General features: G+C 33.6%; 1 protein-coding gene across 1 annotated transcript; it reads left to right on the top strand.

Moving 5' to 3' along the window:
- SRP9 (signal recognition particle 9) lies at positions 1-24,929 on the top strand. The gene is made up of 3 exons (XM_003767745.3): positions 1-207; positions 17,236-17,304; positions 21,690-24,929. Exons 1-3 carry the CDS (start codon positions 136-138, stop codon positions 21,807-21,809), a joined length of 261 nt encoding a protein of 86 aa, XP_003767793.1. The 5' UTR covers positions 1-135; the 3' UTR covers positions 21,810-24,929.
- Positions 24,930-25,262: the final 333 nt, after the last annotated feature.

Here is a 25,262-nt window from a genome sequence, read left to right as displayed (position 1 = left end):
GAGCCGATGGTTAGAGGTGGCGTCGCCATCTTGCCGCGGAGACCGTGAGGGAGTCGCTGAGTCGGTTGAGCGGCTCTCGGTGGTTTTGGCTCTTGCGGCCTGGTTGCCTGTGACCCGTGCCGGGCCGGCCCCACTATGCCGCAGTACCAGACGTGGGAGGAGTTTAGCCGCGCGGCCGAGAAGCTCTACCTCGCCGATCCCATGAAGGTAATGTGAGTCTCTTTAGCCGCCGCATCCCTCCACAGCTCTTATGCGGGGCCAGGTCTAGAGGATGCTAGCGGGCGGCTTATTCCGGTGGGTCGTTACGTGTTTATTTTTGAGCGTCTGCTTCCTTTCAGTCGCTGTGTCTCCTCCCCAGTCCGCCGAACCGTTAGTGTGGGGGCCCTTTGTGCGGGCAGAGCCGGAGATCGCTCTTCGAGACTTTTCCCGGAGAGAGCCGTGCACCGTGAGCCTTCAGAAGGCCCAGGGCGCGTTCCTGTACCCCACCCCCCTCGTGTGGGGGCCGTACTTCTCCCCAAATGATCTCCGATCATCTTCTCGGTCCCCACGAAGGAAAAGTGAGCAGGACCCGTCAGGGAGGCCGGGAACGGTTTCTGCATCTTTGCATCCCTGCGGGCCTAGCGAGATTGAACATCATTTCAAATTTCATTGAACTGAGTCAGGAAAAGGTCATCCAGACCAAAGCTGCTTGAAACTGTGGGTCGTGACCCTATATGGGGTCTCGTAACTGAATGCGGGGAGTCACGAGATTATGATCTGTTATTAAATGTTTGCTATGAATATTTTGTATCCCTATACATTCGGGGTTTTATAAAAATTTCTCGAGGGAAAGGGTTAGGCGTGGAAAAAGTTTAAGAAGGTCTGGTCTAGATTAGTTTCATTGGGTGGTGAATTAATATTCAGGTTTCCACACATACACCCCAGCCCCCTTTTTTTTTTTTTTTTTTTTGGAGTATAGCGTCTTTGCAAGAAAAAAATAAAAGTTTGAACTTAACGAGTTTGGTGCCCATAATACCATTTCAGTATCAGAAAAAAATCAGTTAGTGCATCCTTTTTTTTTTTTTTTTTTTTTTTTTTTTTAAATAACTTTTTATTGACAACCCATGCCAGGGTAATTTTTTACAACATTATCCCTTGCACTCACTTATGTTACGATTTTTCCCCTCCCTCCCTCCACCCCCTCCCCCAGATGGCAAGCAGTCCTATACACGTTAAATAGGTATATCTTAGATACAATATATGTGTGCAGAACCGAACAGTTCTCTTGTTGCTCAGGGAGAATTGGATTCAGAAGGTATAAATAACCTGGGAAGAAGAACAAAAATGCAAACAGTTTACATTCATTTCCCAGTGTTCTTTCTCTGGGTGTAGCTGCTTCTGTCCATCCTTGATCAATTGAAACTGAGTTAGATTTTCTCTTTGTCAAAGAAATCCACTTCCATCAGAATACATCCTCATACAGTATCGTTGTTGACATATACAATGATCTCTTGGTTCTGCTCATTTCACTTAGCATCAGTTCATGTAAGTCCCTCCAAGCCTCTCTGTATTTATCCTGCTGGTCATTTCTTTTTTTTCTTTTTTTTTTTTTTTTTAATAGCCTTTTATTTACAGGTTATATACATGGGTAACTTTACAGTGTTAACAATTGCCAAACCTCTTGTTCCAGTTTTTCACCTCTTGCCCCCCACTCCCTCCCCCAGATGACCAGTAGATGTTAAGTACATTAAAATATAAATTAGATACACAATAAGTATACATGACCAAAACGTTATTTTGCTGTACAAAAAGAATCAGACTCTGAAATATTGTACAATTAGCTTGTGAAGGAAATCAAAAATGCAGGTGGGCATCAATATAGGGATTGGGAATTCAATGTAATGGTTTTTAGTCATCTCCCAGAGTTCTTTCTCTGGGCGTAGCTGGTTCAGTTCATTACTGCTCCACTGGAAATGATTTGGTTGATCTAGTTTGCTGAGGATGGCAGGTCCATCAGAACTGGTCATCATATAGTATTGTTGAGTATATAATGATCTCCTGGTCCTGCTATTTCACTCAGCATCCAGTTCGTGTAAGTCTCCAGGCCTTTCTGAAATCATCCTATTGGTCATTTCTTACAGAACAGTAATATTCCATAATATTCATATACCACAATTTATTCAGCCATTCTCCAACTGATGGGCATCCATTCAGTTTCCAGTTTTTAGCCACTACAAAAAGGGCTGCCACAAACATTCGTAGTGCATCCTTTTAAGATAGGAAACACATTTCCCAAATGTGAATTCCTTTGGTGCCAAGATTTTTAGGTTTGAAAATTTTTGAAAATTTGAAAATTTTGAAAATCATTTGAAAATCACAGTTTTCTGTGAATAATTTTGATTAGCTGTTGCTGTCAAAAGAATTCATCACTTACTGGCCAACATTTTAATTGATGAACTCTGGATTTAACTGGGCCAGTTCTTAAACTAAAGATAGAAAGTGTAATTGCTATCAGAATTTGACCACCTTTCATTTTGGTATCTTTTAGTATTGGCACTCCATGGCACACAATCTTCTAGAACTACCACCTGTAGGAAGAGACACTGAAGCTGAACTTTATTGGAAGAGGTTCAAATAAAAAAGTTTTAAGCCGGGAATGTTAAAACTGAAATATAACATTTTAAAGTATACAAAGTGATTTCATTTGAAATTGTATGTGTATATGTGTTCATTCGTTACTGACTCTGTGACCCCAATTGGGATTTTCTTAGCAAATTGTCATTTTTTTTCTAGATCATTTTGCCCAGGGGTCATATAACTAGTAAGGGTCTAGGCCAGATTTGAACCCAGGAAGTTAATTCTTCCTGACTCCAGGCCTGGGGCTCTATCCACTTTGCCACCTAGCTGACCTAAGATGATGTCTACTGAAATACAAATGACTGAACCATGCATGATTAGTTCTAATTGATTGATACATTTGAGGGTTTTTCTAGCAAAATCTGGCAGATTTGTTTTGGATATAACAGCTAGTCCCCAAATTCAGAAGCTGGAAAGGTGGTGAGTGGGTGTTTGTATTGGTTTGGGGTTTCTGGCTTATTTTGAAAACAAAAGAGAATAAGAACACAGTTACCTTAAGGAATTGGTTCCCATTCACTCCAAATTTTGTTCCTATTACTCTGCAGTAATAATTTGGAATGGTTCAAAAAGGAGACAAGCACATGCAGTGAAAAACAAACAAACTTGCTGGGCTTCATATGAACTGAAGTATAGTGGTGATTGCCAGTGACCCACTTTTAAAAAAAAATTTTTTTTTGATGGAACAAAACTCAAAGCTCTCCTGTACCCAAAAGTAATGTTGCTTGTACTGAATTAAATTGGCCAGGTCTGGGACATTATCTTTTCAAATTACTAAGATGGTAAATGCTAACTAAAAGCAGGAAAAACAAAGTTGTTTCTGTTGTTTCCATAGTTTGGGATAAAATTGGAGGTGAGGTGGGGAGGAAATGACCTGGCATCTGAGTTTAGTTGAACTTTGATTTTGCACATGACATGGCATTGTGTTAACACAATTTGAAAAGATAATGACTGTGGGAATGTGTGTGGGTCACAAGTATAGCATTTTCACTTTTTGTTGTTTGATTGCATTTTGTTTTCTCTCTCTCTCTCTCTCTTTTTTTTTTTTTTTTTTTTTTGGTTTTGATCAAATTTGTGCAGCAAGATAATTGTAGAGATATGTATAGAAGAATTGTACATGTTTAACTTTTTGAATTACTTGCCATTTAGGAGAAGGGGTTGAGGAAATGGGGGGGAGAAATTTTTGCAAGGGTCAGTGTTGAAAAATCATCCATGTGCATGTTTTGAAAATAAAAAGCTTTAATATACCAAAAAAAGTTTGCTTTAAAGAATTTTTTCTTGAATTCTCTTAAGAATTCTGAGTGTAGATGTTGCTGGGGTTAGAGGAGCCTCATGAGAATCTCATGCCTGTCTGGCACTTGGCATTTTCAAAAATCCTAAGGAGCAAATACATACTAGTATATTTATTTATTAGAATTGGGGATATAGAACTTAAGATGCGAAATGTCATGCTAAGCATTGTAGCTAGCAGTTCAAGTTTTGTTGACTCTTCTACATTAGTTCAGATGTGGCAAGCTTACAATCTCTAGAGCCACATATAACTCTATAGAACTCTTGGTATAGGGCCCCTAGGTAAAAGCTTGTCATGAATTTCATTGGTGTTGTGATTAATAGTAATAAGAGCTAGTACTTAAAGGTTTATAAAATACATAAATTTTCATTTTATTTATCACAATACTCTCTTGACATATTACATATGTTCCCAACTTTCTTTTTTTTTTTATTTTTACATTTAATTTTATTTTCAATTTCAAATTCTCTTCCACCACTCCCTTTCCCTACAGAGAAAAGCAAAAAAACTCAAAACTGTTAGACATATTTATTGTCAAGACAGATTTCTGCATGTCCAAAAAAATTTATGCTTCAATTTGCACTGCATTTTTAGTCCATCACCTCTATCTGGCTTCAGAAAGCACGTTTCCTCATGAGTTTTCTGGAATTGTGGTTGATCAGAGATCTAAAGGCCTTTCAAAGGTTTTTTGTTTTTTGTTTTGTTTTGTTTTTTGTCTTTGCATTGTTATTACTGTATAAATTGTAGTCCTGATTCTGCTCATTTCACTTTGCATCCATTCATACAACTTCCCAGGTTTCTCTGAAACTCTTGCCTTCATCAATACTTATAGCACAGTAATCATGACCTTCATATATACATACCATAGCTTGTTCAGCTATTCTCCATTTGATGCATAGCCCTTCCATTTTCAATTCTTTGCCACTATGAAAACAGCTCCTATAAATATTTAGATTATTTTCCTCTTTATTTGAATTCAGGGTATAGACTTAGTTGTAAAGGTTATGCTTGGTTTGGGAGCAATTCCAAATTGTTTCCACAAAAGCTTTATTAGTTCAGTTCCACCAACAGTACATTAATTTCTTTTTATTCCTATACTTTTTAATAGGAAATTTTAATAGTAATAAATATATCTTGTCAAAAGCCTTTTCTGCAACTCGGAACATAATTGTGTGATTTTTGTCTTTGTTAATAATATAGTCAGTTATGATTATAATTTTTCTAACATTGAAGCCCTGTATTCCTATATAGATCTAGCCTGTTCATGGTGTATAATCTTTCTGATACATTTTTGTAGTCTCCTTGCTAATATTTTTATTTAAAATTTTTTGCATTAATATTCATGAAAGATATTGGTCTAGTTTTCTTTCTGTTTTGACTCTGAAGCAAGTATCAAGGTGATATTTGTTAAGGAATTTGGCAGGATTCCCTCACCCCTCTTTTTAACTTTTTTTTTCAGTGTATGTAATATTGGAATTAATTATTCATTAAATGGTAGAATTCATTTGTTAATCCATCTGGAGGGTTTTTTTTTTTTTTTTGAGGGGCAAGAAAAAGTTTTCATCTATTTAGATTGTCAATTGGCATAAAGTTTGATGAAATATCTCCTTATTTGTTTTTGTTCTTTGGTTGTAAATTCATCTATTTTCATTTTTTGAAATTGTCAGGTTTTTTTTTTTTAAATCAAGTTAGCTAATGGTTTATTTTATTTCTTTAAGGAAAAAAAAAGAGCAAAACCCCATAATCAAGGTCCCTGTCTTGTTAATTCTGTGTATTTTTTTCCCTTTCTTTTTTTCTCCTTTGGTTTTCAGGATTTTTACATTGGTGGGCTTTCATTTATTGGTCTTTTTTTTGTTGTTGTTGCTTGTTCAATTTGTTGCTTTTTTTTTTTTAATTGATAAAAGGGTTGAGAAATCCAAATTTACTCCTAATTTTGTAATAATGAAATTATTGTTTCTATGATTTGTTTTTTGACCCACCCATTCTTTTTCTTTATTTTTCCAAATACATGCCAACATAGTTTTCAACATTCACATTTGCAAAACATTGTGTTTAAGATTTTCTCTCTTTCTTCCTCCCTCCCCCTCCTGAAGACAACAAATAATCCTGTATAGGTTAAACGTGCAATTCTTCTAAACATATTTTCATATTTGTCATGCTGCTCAAAAAAAAAATCAGAGCAAAAGGGGGGAAATCTAAGCAAACAAACAAACAAAAAGGTGAAAATGCTATGCTTTGACCACATTCAGTCTCCACAGCTTTCTCTCTGGATGCGAATGACACTTTTCATCACAAGTCTATTAGAATTGCCTTGAATCTCCTCATTTTTGAAAAGAGACAAGTCCATCACAATTGATTATCACAAAATCCTGTTGTAACTGTGTTTAATATTCTTTTGGTTCTATTCACTTCACTGAGCATTGGTATTGGTTCATAAAGTCTTTCTAAGCTTATCTGAAATTAACCTGCTTATTTCTTGTAGAACAGTAACATTCCATTATATTCATATACCATAACTTATTCAGCCATTCTCCAACTGATAGACTTCCACACAATTTCCAGTTCCTTGTCCCTACAAAAAGGACTGCTGCAAACATTTTTGCACATGTGGATCATTTTCCTTCTTTAAGATCTCTTTGAATTACAGACCCAATAGATAGAGATACTGTTGAATCAAAGGATATGCAGTTTTATAGCCCTTTGGGCATAATTTCAAATCGCTTTCCAGAATAGTTAGATCAGTTCACAGCTCCATCAGCAATGTATTCATGTCCTAGTTTTCCCACATCCCCTCTAACATTCATCATTATCTTTTCCTGTCATCTTAGCCAATCTGAGACTGTGAAGTGGTATCTCAGAGTTGTCTTAATTTACATTTCTTTAATCAAAGGTGATTTAGAGCATTTTTTCCTATGACTAGAAATGGCTTTAATTTCTTCATCTGAAAATTGTTTATATCCTTTTGATCATGTATTAATTGGGGGATGACTTGTATTAGATTTGAGCCAGTACTCTATGTATTTTAAAAATAAGTCCATTATCAGAAACACTGGCTGTTTATTGCTTTCTGCTTCCCTTCTAATCTTGGCTGCATTGATTTTTGTTCGTATAAAACCTTTTTAATTTTATATAATCAAAATTATCCATTTTGCATTTCATAATGTTTTCTTGGACATAAATTCTTCCCTTCTCCACAGATCTGAGAGGCAGGCTGTCCCTTATTCTTCTAATTTGCTTATAACATTACCCTGTGTATCTAAATCATGAACCCATTTTGACCTTATCTTGGTATCGAGTATTAGATGTTTGACTCACCCATTATTTAAGATGATTTTGTTTCCAATTTTTAATGTTTATTTTAAAGCCCTTTTATGGAATATAGTTCGTATTGGTTAAAAAAAAAATTCTACCTTTTTGCATTTGTTAGATTTCTTAGTCTTCATATATAGTCACTTTCTGTGAGGATACATGAACAGCTGAGAAATTGGGATATAATTTTTCCTATTCCCATTCAATATGCTCCACATATCTCTCATAGCTGACTTTTCTAAAATTATACGCAGTTCCTTTTCTTTTGTTTATTATTCTTTGATTAGATGTATCAAATCTAACTGGAAAAAAAAAAGAAGCCTCTTACTGTTTATACTTTGTTTAATAAAGCTTTTCCTTTAAGAATTCAGACACTATGCCATTGGGTCATATATGTTTATTATTAATATTAATTCATTGTTTATGATACCTTGCAGTCTAGTTTGCTTATTTATCCCCTTCAGTTAGGTTTGTTATTACTGTTGTTATATCCAAGTTCATAATTGTTATGCCTACCTTTTTTACTTCAGTTGAAGTACAGTAGATTTTGCTCCAGCCCCTTATTTTAACTGTGGATTTTTGTGGTTAAAATGTTTTTTGTAAAGCACCCTTTTGTTGTATTCATTTTTCTACTATCCTCTTGTTTTATGAGCGAAGATCCTGTTCACATTCACGGTAATGGTTGTTACCTGTACATTTTCCTCCATTTTATTATCTTAAACTTTTTCTTCTCTTTTCCCCCACCCTCTCTTTTAGAGACTGTTTTGCTTTCTGACTGATCCCTTCTTTGATTTACCTTTTTTTAGTCCCTTTCCCCATTGTTACCTTATGTCAAATGTATTTATATACATTACTAAAGTTATCCCTCCTTGAACCTGTTCAGATAAAAGTGAAGTTCAAATGTTGCTTGATTCACTTTCTTTTTATTATGTATAGACTTTTATTTATGCACTCAATTTATGTGAGATAACATTCCTTATTCTTCTCATTTAACAGGCTTTCCCATTCTTTCAGTTTTGTTTTTTGTTTGCTTGTTTTGCTGAGGCAGTTGGGGGTTAAGTGACTTGCTTAGGGTCACACAGCTAGGAAGTTTTAAGTGTCTGAAATCAGATTTGAACTCGGGTCCTCCTGACTTCAGGGCTGGAGCTCTATCCACTATACCACCTAGCTGTCCCTCTTTTTTTTTTTTTTTTAATCATCATAACAATCACTCCTAGTCTGTCTAATTAGAATCCCTCAGCAATATCTGATAATTCTGAGAGGATATATATATGTCATCTTGCCATATAAAAATATAAACATTTAACTTTATTTAGTTCTTTGTGATTGTACATTACTATCTTTTTATGTTTTCCTTAACTCCTCTGTATGTGAATTTCTATTCACTTCTGGTATTTTCATCAGGAGTCTTGCAAGTTTTTTTATTTCATTAATTTTGCTGGGCAAATTATCATCGGTTGTAAACCTAGATCTTTTGCTTTGTGTGACATTTTTTTATGAGTTCTTTTCATCTATATGAAGGTGGCTAAATCTTGTGTGGTCCAGACTATGGCTTCTTGGTACTTGAATTCTTCCTTGGGAGTTTTTGGAAGTTTTCATTTTGGATTTTCAGGAACTTCACTGGCAGATTCTTTGATTTTCTTCTTTGCCCTCTGGTTCTACAGAATTTTCAGATTTCTTTTATGATTTCTTGAAATATAACGTCCAGGTTCTTTTGAGGGACCATGAGTTTCAAATAGTTCATTGATTCTTAAAATATCTCTTCCTCAATCTATTTTCCAGATCGATTGTTTATACAGTGAGATACTTTACTTTTTTTTCCCCCCAATTATTTGACTTTGTTGTAATATTTCTTGATGTTTCATGGAGTCCTTCGATTCACTTTGATTAATTCTGATTTTCAGAGAGTTATTTTCTTGTGTAAGATTTTATACTTCTTTTTCTCTTCTTCCCTTTCCCAAATTATTTATTTTTTACAGAGTTTTTTCTTTTTTAAATTTTAAATTCAAAATTCCTTCCTTTCTCTCCCTTGCCTCATCAGAATGACAAATAAAGATACAAATTATTTGTGTGAAATCATGTTAGCCATCTTGCAAAAAAAAAGGGGGGGGAAGGGGAATAGAGAAAATTAGACCAGGTTGCATTCAGAGTTTATTAGTTCTCTTTGAATTAGATAGTATTTTAGATAGATAGATAGATATTATACAGACATTGACTGTGTGTATGTATATATGTATGTATTTGTATATGTGTATATATATACATATATATATACACAGATAGATAAATAGATAGATACTTATATACTTACATTCATTTGAAACACCAGATTGGATGAATTGAAAACCTGAAGTAAGGTTGTGGGAAGAAATAATGATAAGCACATGATACCATTCTGATGATAGAAAGTGAAAAGAAATTGAGAAGCCTCTTGATGAGGGTGAAAGAGGAAGAGAGAGACAAAGTTGGCTTGAAGTTTAAGGTCATGGCAGCTGGGACCATCACTTCCTGGCAAATGGAGAAGAAATGGAAGCAGTGTCAGATTTTATATTCTTGGACTCAAAGATAACTGTAGATGGCAACTGCATGCATGAAACTGAAAGATGCTTGCTTCTTGGAAGGAAAGCTGTGGTAAGTCTAGACCACTTACTAAAAAGCAGAGGCATCAGTTTGCCAGCAACTGTCATAGTGTTCCTCTTTCCAGTAGCAATGTATGACCTTGAGGTATCAACTATAACAAAAATTAAGCACCACAGAACTGTGTTTTTTGAATTACGGTGCTGAAGAAGACTTGTAGAAGTCTCTGAGGAGATCAGATTAGTCTATATAAAGAAATTTGGGCTATTTCATTGGAAGCTCAAAAACTGAAGCTGAAATGTAAATATTTTGGCTACATGATGAGAAGACAGAATTCAGAATAGGACTCACTGGAAAAGGTGCTGGTTTTGGGAAAGATTGAAGGCAAGAGAAAAGGGGAATGACAGAAAATGAGTTGGATAGATCACGTCATAAAAGCAATAAACTTGAGCTTGGACTGACTTCAGGAGGTAGTGTGGGATAGAAAGGCCTAAGTGTGATATAGCCCACAGGGTCATGAAGAATCAAATGTGACTGACTGAACAACAAAAATGCATTTTTTTTATGATTCTTTTGGAATTGTCTTGGATCGTTGTATTAATCAGAGTAGCCAAGTCTTTCATAATTGATCATTACAACTTTGTTGTTACTGTGCTTAGCAATCTTGTGATCTTTTTTCACTTCATCAGTTCATATTGCTTTGCACATAGGTATTTTCTGAAATCACCCCCTCATCATTTCTTATAGCACAAAATAATACACCACAATTTGTTCAGCTATTGCCCAATTAAGGAGTATCCCTACAACTTCATGGCATTCAGGTAGTTCAGTAATCTTAAATTATATCTTTTGGTCTTCCCTACTTCATGAAGATAGAACCGTATCTTATTCAAATATTGCATTTTTGTCCTCCAGTGTTTAGTATTATGCTCTCTGCAAACAGTAGTCATTGTCTGTTGAAGTGAAATGTGAAGTGCTTCACCACTATCCATTCATTTCATTGAGAATCATAAATTGCATATTCTTTCCTCCCAAAATTTGGGATGATGTCTTATTTTTAAAGTCAAAGTTATGATTCCCTTCCTGGTCTTCTATCCTTAAACATACCCCATTGCTTAACTGGGTTTTTAAAATTTAAATCCCAGCTCATTTTAGTTTATGTTATTACACAATGCAAAGTAATCTGTATTCATTTTATAGAATATCTTGTTTTTAAACTCATGTCTGTAACTGCTCAGTAAATTAAATCCAGTTCACAATTATGAATTAATCATAGTTTTAAAAGAAATTTTTTTTTGTTCTAGACATCACCTTAAGTGTCATTTTAATCCTCCTCCCTGCAAAATTGCTGAAAACAGTAATCTACTCTGGCCTCCACTACCTCTTGACTTAGACTTTAAGGTGGAGGATCCTTCTCTCTCCTACCCCCCATTTCTTGCTGCCTTCTCCCATTTTAGCTATTCTCTCAAACTGACACATAATGAACTCCAAGATCCTAGCTTTCTAACTCTTCCGAATCTCTTGTCTTACTTCTAGACTTAGAGTTAGTATTCTTTCCTCTTGCAATTCTTATGTTTCCTCTCCTTAGATGCACTTTGTATAAACTTGACCCCTCCTCAAATGGGACACTAGTACATATGTTAGTCTAGTTCTGAACTGATCTAATCATTCTGGAAAGCAGGTTGGGACTGTGCTCAGAGTGTACATCCAGCAATACCACTGTCCCAAAAAGATCATTTAAAAATGTACAAAACTATTACTAACATCTCTTTTTGTGATGGCAAACAATTAGAAGTTTAGAGGCTGCATGTCAGTTGGAGAATGGCTGAACAAGTTGTGGTATGTGAATGTAGTAGAATTCCATTGCATTATATGATTCATTTCCCCTTAGTTCAAATCAGGCCACAAATATTTCATAGTTATGTGACCTTGGGACAAGTCACTTAACAGTTTGCCTCAATTTCCACATCTGTAAAATGGGCTGGCGAAGAAAATGGCAAAACATTTTGCCAAGAAAACCCCAAATGGCATCACAAAGAATTGGAGAAGACTGAATAATATGTAATATTCTGGAGATCTTGACAATTTTTTAAAGCTTAGTCCTGAGGAAAGAGAAATGTTTCCCTTTTGCATTGTAGTCTTAATCAATCTCAGCATAGTACCTTACACTTAGTTGGTGTTAAATACATGCTAATACATGCTTAGTTTTTTTGGCCTTTTTTTTCAAAAGCTTTTTTGTTTTCAAAATACATAGTTTACCCTTGCAAAATCCTTTGTTCCAAATTTTGCCCAATTGAAAGGCCATCTACTCAGTTTCATTTTTTTTCCCACTACCAAAAGGGCTGCTACAAACATTTTTGCATATATGGGTCCTTTTTGATGATCTCTTTGAGTAACAGACCCATAGAGACACTGCTGGATCAAAGGACTATGCACAGTTTGATAGCCCTTTGGGCATGGTTCCAAATTGCTCCCCAGAATGGTTGGATAAGTTCATAACTCTGCCAACAATGTATTAATGTCTTAATTGCCTTTCTCTGTAGATCATAGTTTTACTACTTAAAAGATCTCAGGTGCTAAACTGTATTGCTTCTTTCCCTCCTCCTGCTTTGTAACTGGTCTTTGTATAATAACATAGAGGGCTTAATATTTCTCCTAGCACTCTTTGGAGAAAACAGAATGTAGAGCTTATAATATTCTTAATTTTTAAAAAAAAAGTCATTAGGACTGCTACAGAAATTATATCCACATTGAGACCAATTTATACAATTTTTTTGTGGAGTAATATACATTTTTAAAGATTCTATTCCTAACTTATAGATGCTGAGCAATTTGAAAACAGCTCACTAAATGTAGAACAATTTTAAGTGGTCACAGCATGAGATTGGTACTATTGCTTTTGCTTAAAGCAAGTAATATTAACCCTTACCAATGAAACTCATCCTGTACTCCTGTATACTCCTGGCAACATGCCAAAATCTAAATTACAGTTTGATCACTTAATTTTATCTGTGTTAAAGCATTATGCTTAGCACTAGATTAGATATAGAGGAATGAAGTTGAAAATGTTAGGAGTGATAAATAGTACATAAAGACAAGATTTCATATGTATGTTAAAATGCACATGGAAAATGTATTGTTTTGTATCTCACTGAAACTTGAAAACAATTAGCATCATATTACTAAGTCAAGTTGATCTTTTAGGAAATCACACTAGCACTCCTACTGTGGTTTCTGGGTCTCCCTCTAACTCCACATTTAGGCTACATTTATTTTTGCTCTTTGTATATGTGCATTCATGTTGTTTCCCCATTCTCCTTCCTATCTCCCCTCTAGGATTACAACCTGAGTCTAAGGACTATTTGCATCTCTCTCTTTGTATACCTGTTTTTAGCTCAAGATGGGTGCTTAACAAATAAAAATATTGTTTTGCTCAATTAAATCTTTGTACTCATGTCTTCCAAGGAACTGCATGCCTGACTTAGGGAAGGTAAACTCATCATACCTGTGTTATCATCATTCTGCCACACTTAGGTTTTCATTAGTTCTCATAGCATCCCAAAATAATGAAATATGTATATACCTACACCCACACATTTAATCAAACTCCAACTCATTCTTCAGAGCACTGTGCCAGGAAACCACTGGAAAGATCAGGAAAAGCTTCTTGTAGGAGATTACATTTGAATTTTTTTCTTGAATGGAGCTGGGGATTTCAAGAGGCAGAAAAGATGAGGAAATAGAACATTCCAGGCAGCCAATGCAAAGAAAGGTATGAGGTGGGGGATGGAAGAAACAGTACAAGGGTGATTTGGGTGGAATGTACAATTATTTGGAAAAAGAAGTATGAAGGACTTTTTATACAATTAGAAGAATTTGTATTTTATTTTTAAATAAATTTTATTTTACTCCAGTTAATAAGTAAAGACAATTTTTAAAATTCATTTTTTAGGTTTGCAAAACACTTTAAACTTTTTTGTAAATCATTTTACATGTAAAGTTTTCAGGCATTCATTTATAAATTTTGAGTTCCAAGTTTTTCTTTCTCCCTCCCCAAGACAGGTGACAGTCTAATATAAGTTACACACATGCAATCATGTTTAGTGTTCATTTAAGAAAATTTTTGAGTTGCAAATTTTTTCTCCTCACTTCCCTCCCTTCCTCTTCTTAGACAGTAAGCAATAGCATGCTTCAATCATGCAAAACATATTACTATATTAGTCATCTTGTGGAAGAAGACACAGATCTGTATTTTATTCTGAAGCATTGTGAGCAGGAATGACATCTATATTTGAATCAGACAGATCTTTGGATGATGGATTGGAAACGAGGAAGATATTAGAAATAAAGAGATTAGTTAGGCCAAAGGCCTACACTAGTATGATTTGAATAGAGAGATTAGAATGAGATATTGGGGAGATGAGCTCAGGATATGTAGATTTGAGAATCATCTATAGACTTCACATTAAGTTCATAGTTGCTGATGACATAAACAAAAAAAGAATATCTACAGAGAAAAGAAAAGAAAGTCTAAGGGATAAACATCTTCATGGGGAATATGTAATGCATGATACAAAAAGAAAATGAGAAGCAGTTATACAGATAGGAGAACCAGGTAGGAGAGGAGCATTAAGAAAATATAGGGAAGAAGAGTATTTAGGAGAATATATGATGATTAATGTTAAATAAGAAAGATGAGCACTAAGAAAAGGGATTCTGAATTTAATAATAAATAAATCATTGGTAACATTGTAGAGTTTAGTTCTCAAAATTCTAATGTAATATGTATTATATGTTACACAATAGGCTTAATAGGACACCATTTTCTTTGGAAAATGTAATATATAAAATATAAAAGAATTCTTAAGTTTGAATGCCATATTTGAATTAGTTTTGATGGGCTGTAAAATTAGTGAAGATATTCCATTCTTAATGTTTGTGTTTGATAGACAGAGCAGCAGATCAGATGGAATGAATGGAAGAGTTCATGTAGTGATTTTTTTTTTTTTCTTCTGGGAATTTTCTTGAAAAGTGATCATTTTTGAATGCTTTTTCATTTTACAAGTAATATACCAACATTGTGCATCTTATAATACAGGTAGTCAGAAGATCAATATTAGGTTGATGGGGATATAAGAGAATTGGAAAAATTCATATATCATCTAAGTTATTGATCATGTTCTGAGGAGTTTCTCCATTTACAAGTGATGTCATAATTGACCAAATCATGTCCTTTTTTTAACCTTCTGCAGCCTTTGACACTATGGATCATCCCTTTCTCCTTGATAGCCTCTTCTGTCTAGGTTTTTGTGAATTTCTGTCTCTTGGACCTTTCTGAGAAGTATTGTTACTTCTCTGTCTCTTATTGGAGCTTAATCCAGGTCATCCCCTCTTCACCATGGATTCTATCCTAGACTTTTCTCCCCTCTCCTTTCCTCTTGGTGATAACATCAGCTTTCATGATTCTTACTATTATTTCTATGCTCATAATTATCAGAATTATTTGCTCAGCCCTAATTTTCTGCTCACTTCCAACTTTCTATTGGATATTTTGAGCCAAATCTTAAACTCAGCATGTCCAAAATATAGAATTCATTATCTTCCCACCTCTGCCCTAAAGCCACATCCTGCCCTCTAATTTTCCTGTTTCTCTTCCCAGTAATCCAGCATTATAACCTAGATGTGATTCTCCAATCTTTAACCTCCTCCATCCAATTAGCTGCCAATTCTTGTTGGTTCTACCATTGTAACATTTCTCTTTGTACCCTTTTCTCCTCTGATTCTGTCGCCAACCTGGTTTAGTCTCTCATTACCTCACAAGTAGATTATTGCAGTAGTCTACTAGATTGGTCTCCCCTCCTCAAGTCTTTTTCCATTCTAGTCCATCTTTTACTCGGCCATCAAATTGAATCTTCCTAAAACACAAGTTTGACAATTATTATTCTGCTCTTATTTAAGTCAACTACAGTATCTCCTTGTTCCCTTTAGGATCAAATATAAAAATTATCTTCTGATTATCCCACCATAATGTGGCCCCTTCCTACCTTTCTAGTCTCCTTAGTTCTCACCCTCCACATACACACACACACACACACACACACACACACACCAACATCTCCTATATTCTTTGGGATATTAGTGTACTGCTACTTTTCCTGACTTTGGAAATTTTCACTGGTTGTCTTCTATGCTTTAGAGTTATTCCTCATCTCTTCTTTCTAACTTCAATTGGCTTCCTTCTAGTCTAAGGTAAAGCTCCATCTTCTGTTCCAGATTCCCCTTAATCTAACGCTTTTCTGTTTATTGATTTTCTTCAGTTTATTTTGTATATATGTAGTTGTTTGCATATTTTATTCTCCCATTAGATGAGTAGAACTGGGTTTTTTTTTGGGGGGGGGTGGTATCTAAAGAGTTTAGCACTGTGCCTGGCCATGATAGTTGTTTAATAAATTCTTGTTCTAACTTCTAGCCAAATAGTTGCCTCAGTTTACCTCTCAAACTATTCAACTAAAGTATACATATATTTGTCTTTTTTACTATGGCAAGTATAATCCAAATTCTTTAGCAATTTAACTATATTGAACAAGATTATCAGGGAGTATGCAAATATAAAATTCTGCTAACATTTTATAAAATATATCACAGAGAAAATTAAATATTTCACAGATCACAACCTCACTCCACTTTAGTAGAGGATGGATGTTAACATTTTGGAGATGATCCTCTCCAAATTTAGCCAGCCTTTTCCTCAAACATACAGATTTAGCACTGAGTACTCATACAGCATTTTCAGTTGGACCAGAATTTTTATGCTCTGTTGATAATACTCTTGAGGCATTTGGAGTTACCTTGAGATCATGATGAATCATTTTGGTAGGACTTTAATGTGGAAGAGTGAGAGTTCAGGCTGTAAATATTTATTGAAAATAACTGGGTGAAAGTAAAGATAGCTTTTTATTTGTTTTGCTGTGCAAAATATAAGAAGAGCTTGTCAAATTGTCGTGGATGTGGCACCACCATTGAATTGAAAGAAATTGATTCAGAATGACTTCTAAAACTTGTCCTCTGCTTAAAAACTTTATATTTCCCTTGTCATTCATTAACTCTAACCTTAGGAAAGCACTGTTAAGTTTATTTTCACTTCAAACCTAATTCCCTGTTCCCAGTAAAGTTCCAAAATAGTTTAATTTTTGTCTTTATAGTAATAAAAATAACCCTCCAAACAAAGCTGTTATATTTGGATACCAGTATTGTATAAATCTACTTAAAAATGAGATAAAGGACTCTTTCTACTTCACTAATGTAAATTCTTTTTTTAAAAGGACACATTTAGATGTTTTGGTTTTGATGAGAAAGCAAGATTAAGATTATTTGAAATTTGTTTTATTGAAGCAAAATTTTTGAAAAAATGCCAACTCTTCACTGTTTCTAAAATTGTATTTCAGGCACGTGTGGTTCTCAAATATAGGCACTCAGATGGGAATCTGTGTATCAAAGTAACAGATGATTTAGTTGTAAGTATAATTTTTTTTCATTATGCAAATTTAAGCTTCCTGGGTTAATTATTCGTTAAGAATTAATCATAGCATTTATGCAAATTACTTTATAAAGATGTCAGTTTTATTCTCTGTTCCAAGTTCAGAAACATTGCTTTAGAAACTACTTTTGTGGGGTATTAGAAAGTAATTCAGCTTGCTTCTTTAGTAGCATGTGAAGCCCATGCTAGTAGTTTCTTTCTTTTGACCATCTTCATGTAAGGAGAATGTAGAAGCCATATCTCAAAATAATTAGAATACGATCTATGGCAGCCCCATAATTAGAACATATAACTGGAATTAGATTATTTAATTAGGACAATTACAAAGTAGCTATCAGTTTTTATCTTTACCCATAGCCCTTTTAGATAGATTTCAGGTGGTTTGTGACTTTGGATAAGAGGAAAAATTATAACTAACCTTGAGCTGAAATTTAGCGTTTCCTTTCACTGAATGTGGGCAACATAACAGTCTTAGATAATGTACATAGATTTCATTACACTACTAAAGTGAGGAGTCCATGATACAAAAAAAGATTTAAAACTTCTGCTCAGGAGCTAACTAATCCCTTAAAAATTTGTGTTTATAATGCTTTCTCAGTAATGTTAAAGTCTTATATTTTTAATGATTATACTATTTTCTTGGAGAACAGGCTGTTAAATTGGGTGAAGTAATAAAAAAGAAGACTGTAAGGTTCATTTTCTTAAAGAAAGAAATAGTCTTTTAGAACTTTGAATATTAATATAAAGAAAATCCTGATGTTTACTTGTGATTAATTTGTTATGGAACAGAGAACGAAGATTAGATCTAGCCCAAGAATACATAGGTGGCAGACTTAAAAATATGTTCTGTAATAAGGATTAGAAGATAAACAAAATCATAACATTCATTCATTAAAAACTTTATAAAGTACTTTTTGAAAAACACTTCATTAAGTAAAGTAATAGACAGTTTAACCTTTAAAGGATTATTTTTTCCCTTGGTCACAGTCTTATATATTTCAGTAAATTAGAGGGCTACTATAGATAACAGAAACACACACACACAATTTTTATTTTAAAATGTGTTTTTTCATGTCATAAGATTTGTTTAGTAGAATTAGTTTTTCCTATTTCATATTCTCAGTAGACCATAAAGACTATCACAGATGAATATTACAAATCGGAGTAGCTTATTGGTCCAGGGGATAGAGTGCCTGAGTTGGAGTCAGGAAAATCTGAGTTGATATTCTGCCTCAGACAAATTTATTAGTAGTATGGCCCTGATCAGGTCATTTCATCTCTGCTTCAGTTTATTTGTTGAAGATAATAATAACACATATCTTACAGGATTATTGTGGGAATCAAATGAGATAATATTTGTAAATAATTTTATAAATTTGAAAGTTCTGTATAAATGCTATTATGATTGTGTTTTCTCCTTAAAAGGATCCTGACAGTTAAAAATCTATGCATAGTAAAGAATTGTGTTCTTTAATGATCCTTACTCCTATACAGTTCTCACCTATAAATCTGCTAATAACTACATTCAACTTAAACTTAGTTCTTTTTATTCTAGATTTAATGGCCAACATATAGTTCCTTGTGTAGTGTTTTGTATATGTGATGACTCTTATTAAACCCTTTCATTTTCAGATTGAATAATTTGTTTCAGTTCTATATGTCTTCTCTTATGTAGGGAACCCAGAATGAAGCATAGTGGTAATTACTTCAGGAGTATATACCTTTTTGCTTTCTACATTTTAAATTCCCATTATTCATTCCAGCATTTTGCTTTTGTTATTTTGTGTCTGTGTGTGCACGTACACACACACTATATGTATACACTATAGAAAGTTGAATATACTTAAGTCAGCAAGGGTTGATAACAGTTACAGAGTATATACTGCACGGTCATTTTTGAATTTCTTTCTGTGGTAGAATGTTGGGTTATGAAGATATAGAGGGTAACAATAGGTATAACTTATAGAATTTAGACATCATTTGAATGTTTGATACTATCTCTGTGACATCCACAACAATCAAAGAAGATAGAATTGTGACTCTTCCTGTCAGGCATATATGGACAGCCCATTAGAGTGACACCATTTGGTCAACAGTAGGTGTATGTGACCTATCAAGTGCTGGGCCAAAGGATTAGTTCTTGAGTCTGTTACCTAATACTTGTATCGGAGACCTAAATGAAGGAAATAAAAATATGCTTATTGTTTACATATGGCACTTAACTGGGTGGAATTGCTCTACACTTTGGAATAAAGAAATGAAATTCAACATCTTGATTAATTTACAAGAATGGTTCTTCAGGAGAAGATGAAACGCAATTGGAATAAGTATTGACAGAATCAAACATGACCAGACATGACACATTAGTTAGATAAAATATGGCAGAAAGACTTAGGAAATATAGTATAACACAAAGTAAATGAGTTAGTAATGTTTTGATGTTATTAAAAGATACCAGAGTTTGTGGCTTGTAAATCTTGAAAATTAATCCTAGCATAGTTAGCATTATCTTGATAACTGGTTTTTAAATACAATTGATTTCAGGGCAGCTAAGTGGCACCTTGTATAGAGCACCAGCCCTGAAGCCAGGAGGACCTAAGTTCAAATCTAGTCTCAAGACACTTAACACTTCCTAGCTGTGTGACCCTGGGCAAGTCACTTAACCCCAAATGCCTTAGCCCAAGGCCAAATACACACACGTACACACATACACGTATAATTGATTTCCTTTATAATTCTGTATATTTTGTTTTATACATTTAAAAACATTCTAAGTAGGGGGCAATCTGTATTTTTCACTAGTCTGACAAAGGAATGGATGATAACAAAAAGATTAAGAAATCTTATTGTATTATAAAGTACAACTATTTTTCTGTTGAGCTACTTATTAAAGGTTTGGAAAATAAAAGAATTGGAATGTTCAAAAGAATGTAGGACTAGAAAAAAATTTAAAGATCATCTAATTCATCTTACTCAGTTGACAGATGGAAAGCTATTCCACAGTAGATCTGCTATTTGAAACATTCTGGTTAGAAATCTTTTGAAAATCTTATCATAGGCTTTCCCTACTTTCTTAAAATATACTGAACATAATACAGTAACATCAAAGGATGATTAAAGAACATTATTATAATCATCTTGTTAGAGCATACTGTAACATAGTAATGAGATTTTGCTATTTGCCCCTATTCTCAAAATGTTCCATGTGGGAAATTGCAGAATGAATAACCTTAAATTAGTGAATTGTTTTTTAATTAAAATTTTACATTATGATCAGTTTTGGAAGGGGTATGGAAGGAGTATATAAAATATCTAGGACTTTTACATTCATAATGCCTCTATTTGCAATTTTTAAAACATATTTCCAAAGATTTTTTTAAAAAGCATTTTTGTAATTTACAGATATTCATAAGACTAACACTTTGTGGATCAGATGAAATTAAGTTAAGGTTCCCATTCCTGGCATGGTTTTACTCTATACTTTTACAAAAGGAAAGGGGGTCATTCAAAGAGTCAGAAATAGGCATTCTGAGCAATATGTAAAGGTGAGTCTTATTTTATTTTGAAGAGAAGAAGAAACAAAAAATATTTTAAATAACTGTAATATGGAATTTAGTTTTTTATCCATGGTGAAAAAAAATATAAAGAATTGAAATTATAGTAAGGGAAAATTCATAATAAGAGAAAAGTGAGACTTTTTATCAGGAAAAACTGACACTGGATCCAGATTCCTGAGGAAGTTTATGGAATCTTAGATTTCTAATAGTAAAAAGTAGGATAGGTATTTTATCTGCCTTAATGCAGACCTTGGGTTGACATTAGGCTAGGATTTGAATGCCACTATCTAATTATTTTGTCCTATTCTTAATTTCCTGCAGAAGTAAAGTGCATTATAAAATTTACCTGATTTCTTCCACAGTGCTTGACTCATTGATGAACTTGGTAAGAAAGACATAGATATTTAGGTGCTGACCTCTTTCCATTGGGTTCAGAAAAAATCAATATATAATTTTTTAACTGGACACCATTGAGGGAAGGATATTCTCAAATATTAGGACATGATTGATCTTTTTTGCTATAATGGCATTGACAGCTTTATAAGATGATCAAGATTTAAAGAAATGAAATGAACATGGATTATAATTTTAGGGAGCTTTAAGTATGCCTCATAATATTTCTTGAGTATGAGTAGATAATACAATAAAATGGCAGAATCTCTAAACTTGTCATATAAGTATATAGTATTATTATATAAGTATGTAGTATTATATATATTATATACAAGTATATAATATTAAAAGATAGGAAATCACATTCTAAATTGATGCTTTGTTAATCTCTACTTTTTGTTTTGTTTTGCAGTGTCTGGTATACAGGACAGACCAGGCCCAAGATGTAAAAAAGATTGAGAAATTCCATAGTCAGCTAATGAGACTTATGGTAGCTAAGGAATCCCGAAGTGCTGCCATGGAAACGGATTGACTGGTTTGAAGCAAAAGCTCTGGTGGTCACATTTGTAAAGGAAGAAAATATCACTTGAATTCAAGAAAATGTTGGGACAGAAGAGGCTTTATATAACTCAGTGGGCCCTTAAAAAGCTTGGGAGCATTTTTTTTCCTCTGTAGCTTAAAAAAAATTCTTACTTCAGATAGCTATAAATATATATGCTTTCAGTTGAAAGCTTCTATTTATTTTTGAAATGTAAAACATGCTTAAAAGTTTTTACAGGTTATTTGATGTTGGGCAAGACTTGTAAATATGTTCTCTTGTAAATTTTTAACACTAATTTGAAAAGGAGAGATCAGCCATCTTTATTCTGTGAAATGCATCTAGCCTTTAAAGAAAGCTAAATATTGTTTGTTTAGTTTGCTTTTCAACTTTTAATTTAGAATTTAAGGTCATTTTTTATTGAACATATTTCTCTACAGATATAATTTTGTCTGACAAAATACATTTCTTGACCAATAAACAAAACTAGCAAAATTAATTTTGCACCATAATGAAGGTAATTGTTTGTAGAAATGTTTTATGTCTTCTTTGAAGCCATACCTAAAATATGGTTGTGCTTTCCATATTTAAACTGTTTTTAACCCTAAATGATTCCATCATTTCACTGAACTATAATTCAAGATAACAATACAACTTTTGAATCCAATTGTCTGTGATCCGAAACTTTTCCTAAATGAGTGACCAATGTCCACCAAAGGACTGAAAAGTGTTACTCCAGAAAGCTTTGTTATATTTGGTCCATTTGTGGAGTTTCTCAAAAAACCGAGGACTGATTAAACTATTGTTTCTATGTATAAACTATTTGTACCCCTTTTTTTGCTTGTTAATTTCTTAGAAGTAATGAAGGTGCTAAAAATGATGTCATATCTGGTGTGATTAATTGTTGTGATGGCTAATGAATTACAAATCAATCACTAAAGATTGATAATTTTTACATTTTAACTAACCTCTGTTGTTAGCACTTGTCCTGAGAGGCAGGATTTGAAACCAGTCGTCCTGATTCCTAGGTCATCTCTTTACTTGGTACACCATTTAAAGTTTAAGTGCTCTCTGAGATTCTTAGACAGTAGATACTGATAAGTTTAGAGGGAACTCTCCAGTGCCATTAAAATCACATGTGTATTCTCTCCTCATCCCACCCCACTCCCCCCCAAAAAAAGAAAAGAAAAGAAAACCTAAACCCTCAATTTTAAAATAATTGCCCAGCATCAGAATGAAGGTTCAACTTTAAAGATGTCACGTTAAGATATTTTTTGTTTGACATTTTATTTGGCTACTGTTTCAACATTGTAAAGTGCCATTAGCCATTTAAGTTTTGGTATGTTTCAAAGCAGTCTGCAAAAATAAAAAATTTAGAAAAAAGCAACATAAAAATCTTAATGTTTCTTTTGGAAAAAAAATTTTTTTCAGGATTTACAAATTTTTAAAAATCAATTAAAAGTTGATTTAACCTAAAGGATAAGTAATACTACTGGAGCAGTAATGGTGTGTTTTTACAGTACTCAATATTACACATTGGGTTTTTTTCCCCCCTTTCCATACTATTTTCTTACGTTAAAATAACAAAATAATGCTTTTTACTAGGGTTGAAATTAATATAAAACTATCACATCTACTCTTGATGCTACTTGGGTCCTCTTTGATTTTGTTGGGTTTTTACAACTTAAGCAAATGTTGTGTGAAAGAAATTGGTCCATTGGACCATTTGGCGCTTTTGTATTCCCAGCAGCCCAACATAGTAATAGACACATACTTTAATGGAAAACACTAGCAATTTTCTACAAGATAGCACATTAGATTTAAGAAAAAATTTAAAGGGATTAGTGTGCTAATCTATATTTTCCTTCTGAAATCAGATGTTGTACATAACTTTAATTTGCCAAGCATATTCTTGGCAATTTTTTTTATTTTAAAATACAACTTTCCATCTTTGTTGTAGTTGTGCAATACTAGAAAAAAAGCAAATATTTATTTACAACTGTCAAATTATAACTTACAAGAATTATGTACAATGAGGCTCTTCAAGATTGAAAAATATATGAAAATATTTTTAACCTAATTTATTCTAAATAGCCTGCTGCCCTTCACCTGAGTATTTTCTTTACTGGAAAAAAAGTTGTTTTTTTTTTTTTGTTTGTTTTTTTTTTTTTTTTTTTTTTTTTTTTTTTTTTCATTAAAACCATGTTTGTATCCACTGAACCCTCTCAGATATGTTAGACACACAGTATTGTAGGCAGCTCTTTTGAAGAAGGTCTTATGGTAGTTGTATAAATAAATACATGGGAAATCAAGTAATTTGATTCTTATTTTCAATTTTTGTCTTACTCTCCTTGGAACAAAAATCCACTAAAGGCTATATACTCATGAATGTAAATGGCATTTCCCTCCTCTCTTCCCCCACCTACCTATCCTGCCAATTTTTTGTCTTAAGTGCATTAGTCACAGCTCATGTTTTTCTTAGTCATTTATTAGCGGCAATGTTGGCAATGTTTTATAGCTGATAAGACCTTCTATTACCCTTTTAAGAAAACCTAACACTTAACAGCAATCTTTAATTATATTAAACTTAAAACTATCCTGAAACTAATTGAAAATAAATGAAATGTAACCGAGAGAAACTAATTACACAAGAAAAGTAGGAAGGGACTCCCCTTTTTCTACTCATCAAAATCAAGGAAGAAAATAAGAGTCCTTTGAAATCTCCTGGTGCTCATCCTGAATGTCTCCTAGCCATGACTGCTTTTTAAAATTTATTCCTTTAAAAAGAAAAATCCTTCAATTCTATTAGTTTTTTTGAAGGTTGAGGAAGACAGACACAGGCTTCAGTCTTGTATTAAAATTTCCATTGGTAAATGGGGGTCATTGGAAGTTCACATTTTGTGGGACAGAAAGAATCCAAAGAACAACTTTTTGCCATGCAATTTAATGCTTTGATAAAGCCAACATAGAAACCAGTGTTTTGTGATGTAATTCTTAATAGAGATTTGTATTTATTTTTGTCATTTCATATAATTGTTTTAGTTGTACACTAACTAGACATATGTTGGGTTTCTTCAGTTGCCATAAGGATAAACTTTCTAAAAAATAGAAATTCATTTTTGTGGGGAGAAAGTTTACTTTTTAAAAAATAGTTAAGTTTGAGTCAGCAAATCTGAATTTTGGACCATAGCCAATATCATTAAATTAGCAAAACACACCAATTCAACAAACATCAGCAAAGCTATAGTGCTGTGGATACAAAAGCAAAAACAATAGTCTTACACAAAGGGGTGGGTGATGGGATACTGCTGGGGCCAGATACAACTTGTATATAAGTAATTTGTAAAGGGATTTTCAACTGGAGTGGGATAGAAGGAGTCAGGGAGATGCTATTTGATTTGAGCCTTGAAGAAAGTCACGGACTCTGAGAACACTAGGCTGTGCATT

This window comes from Sarcophilus harrisii, chromosome 4 (assembly GCF_902635505.1).
Source record: "Sarcophilus harrisii chromosome 4, mSarHar1.11, whole genome shotgun sequence".
Taxonomy (NCBI): domain Eukaryota; kingdom Metazoa; phylum Chordata; class Mammalia; order Dasyuromorphia; family Dasyuridae; genus Sarcophilus; species Sarcophilus harrisii.
The sequence above is the reverse complement of the archived record's forward strand: the minus strand, read 5'-3'. Positions and strand labels throughout refer to the sequence as shown.

Excerpts from the sequence above, each read along its gene's own strand:
- SRP9 (XM_003767745.3), top strand. The coding sequence starts at position 136 with ATGCCGCAGTACCAGACGTGGGAGGAGTTTAGCCGCGCGGCCGAGAAG. Across the intron at positions 208-17,235 it reads ACCTCGCCGATCCCATGAAG|GCACGTGTGGTTCTCAAATA; the intron begins GTAATGTGAGTC and ends ATTGTATTTCAG. Across the intron at positions 17,305-21,689 it reads AAGTAACAGATGATTTAGTT|TGTCTGGTATACAGGACAGA; the intron begins GTAAGTATAATT and ends TTTGTTTTGCAG.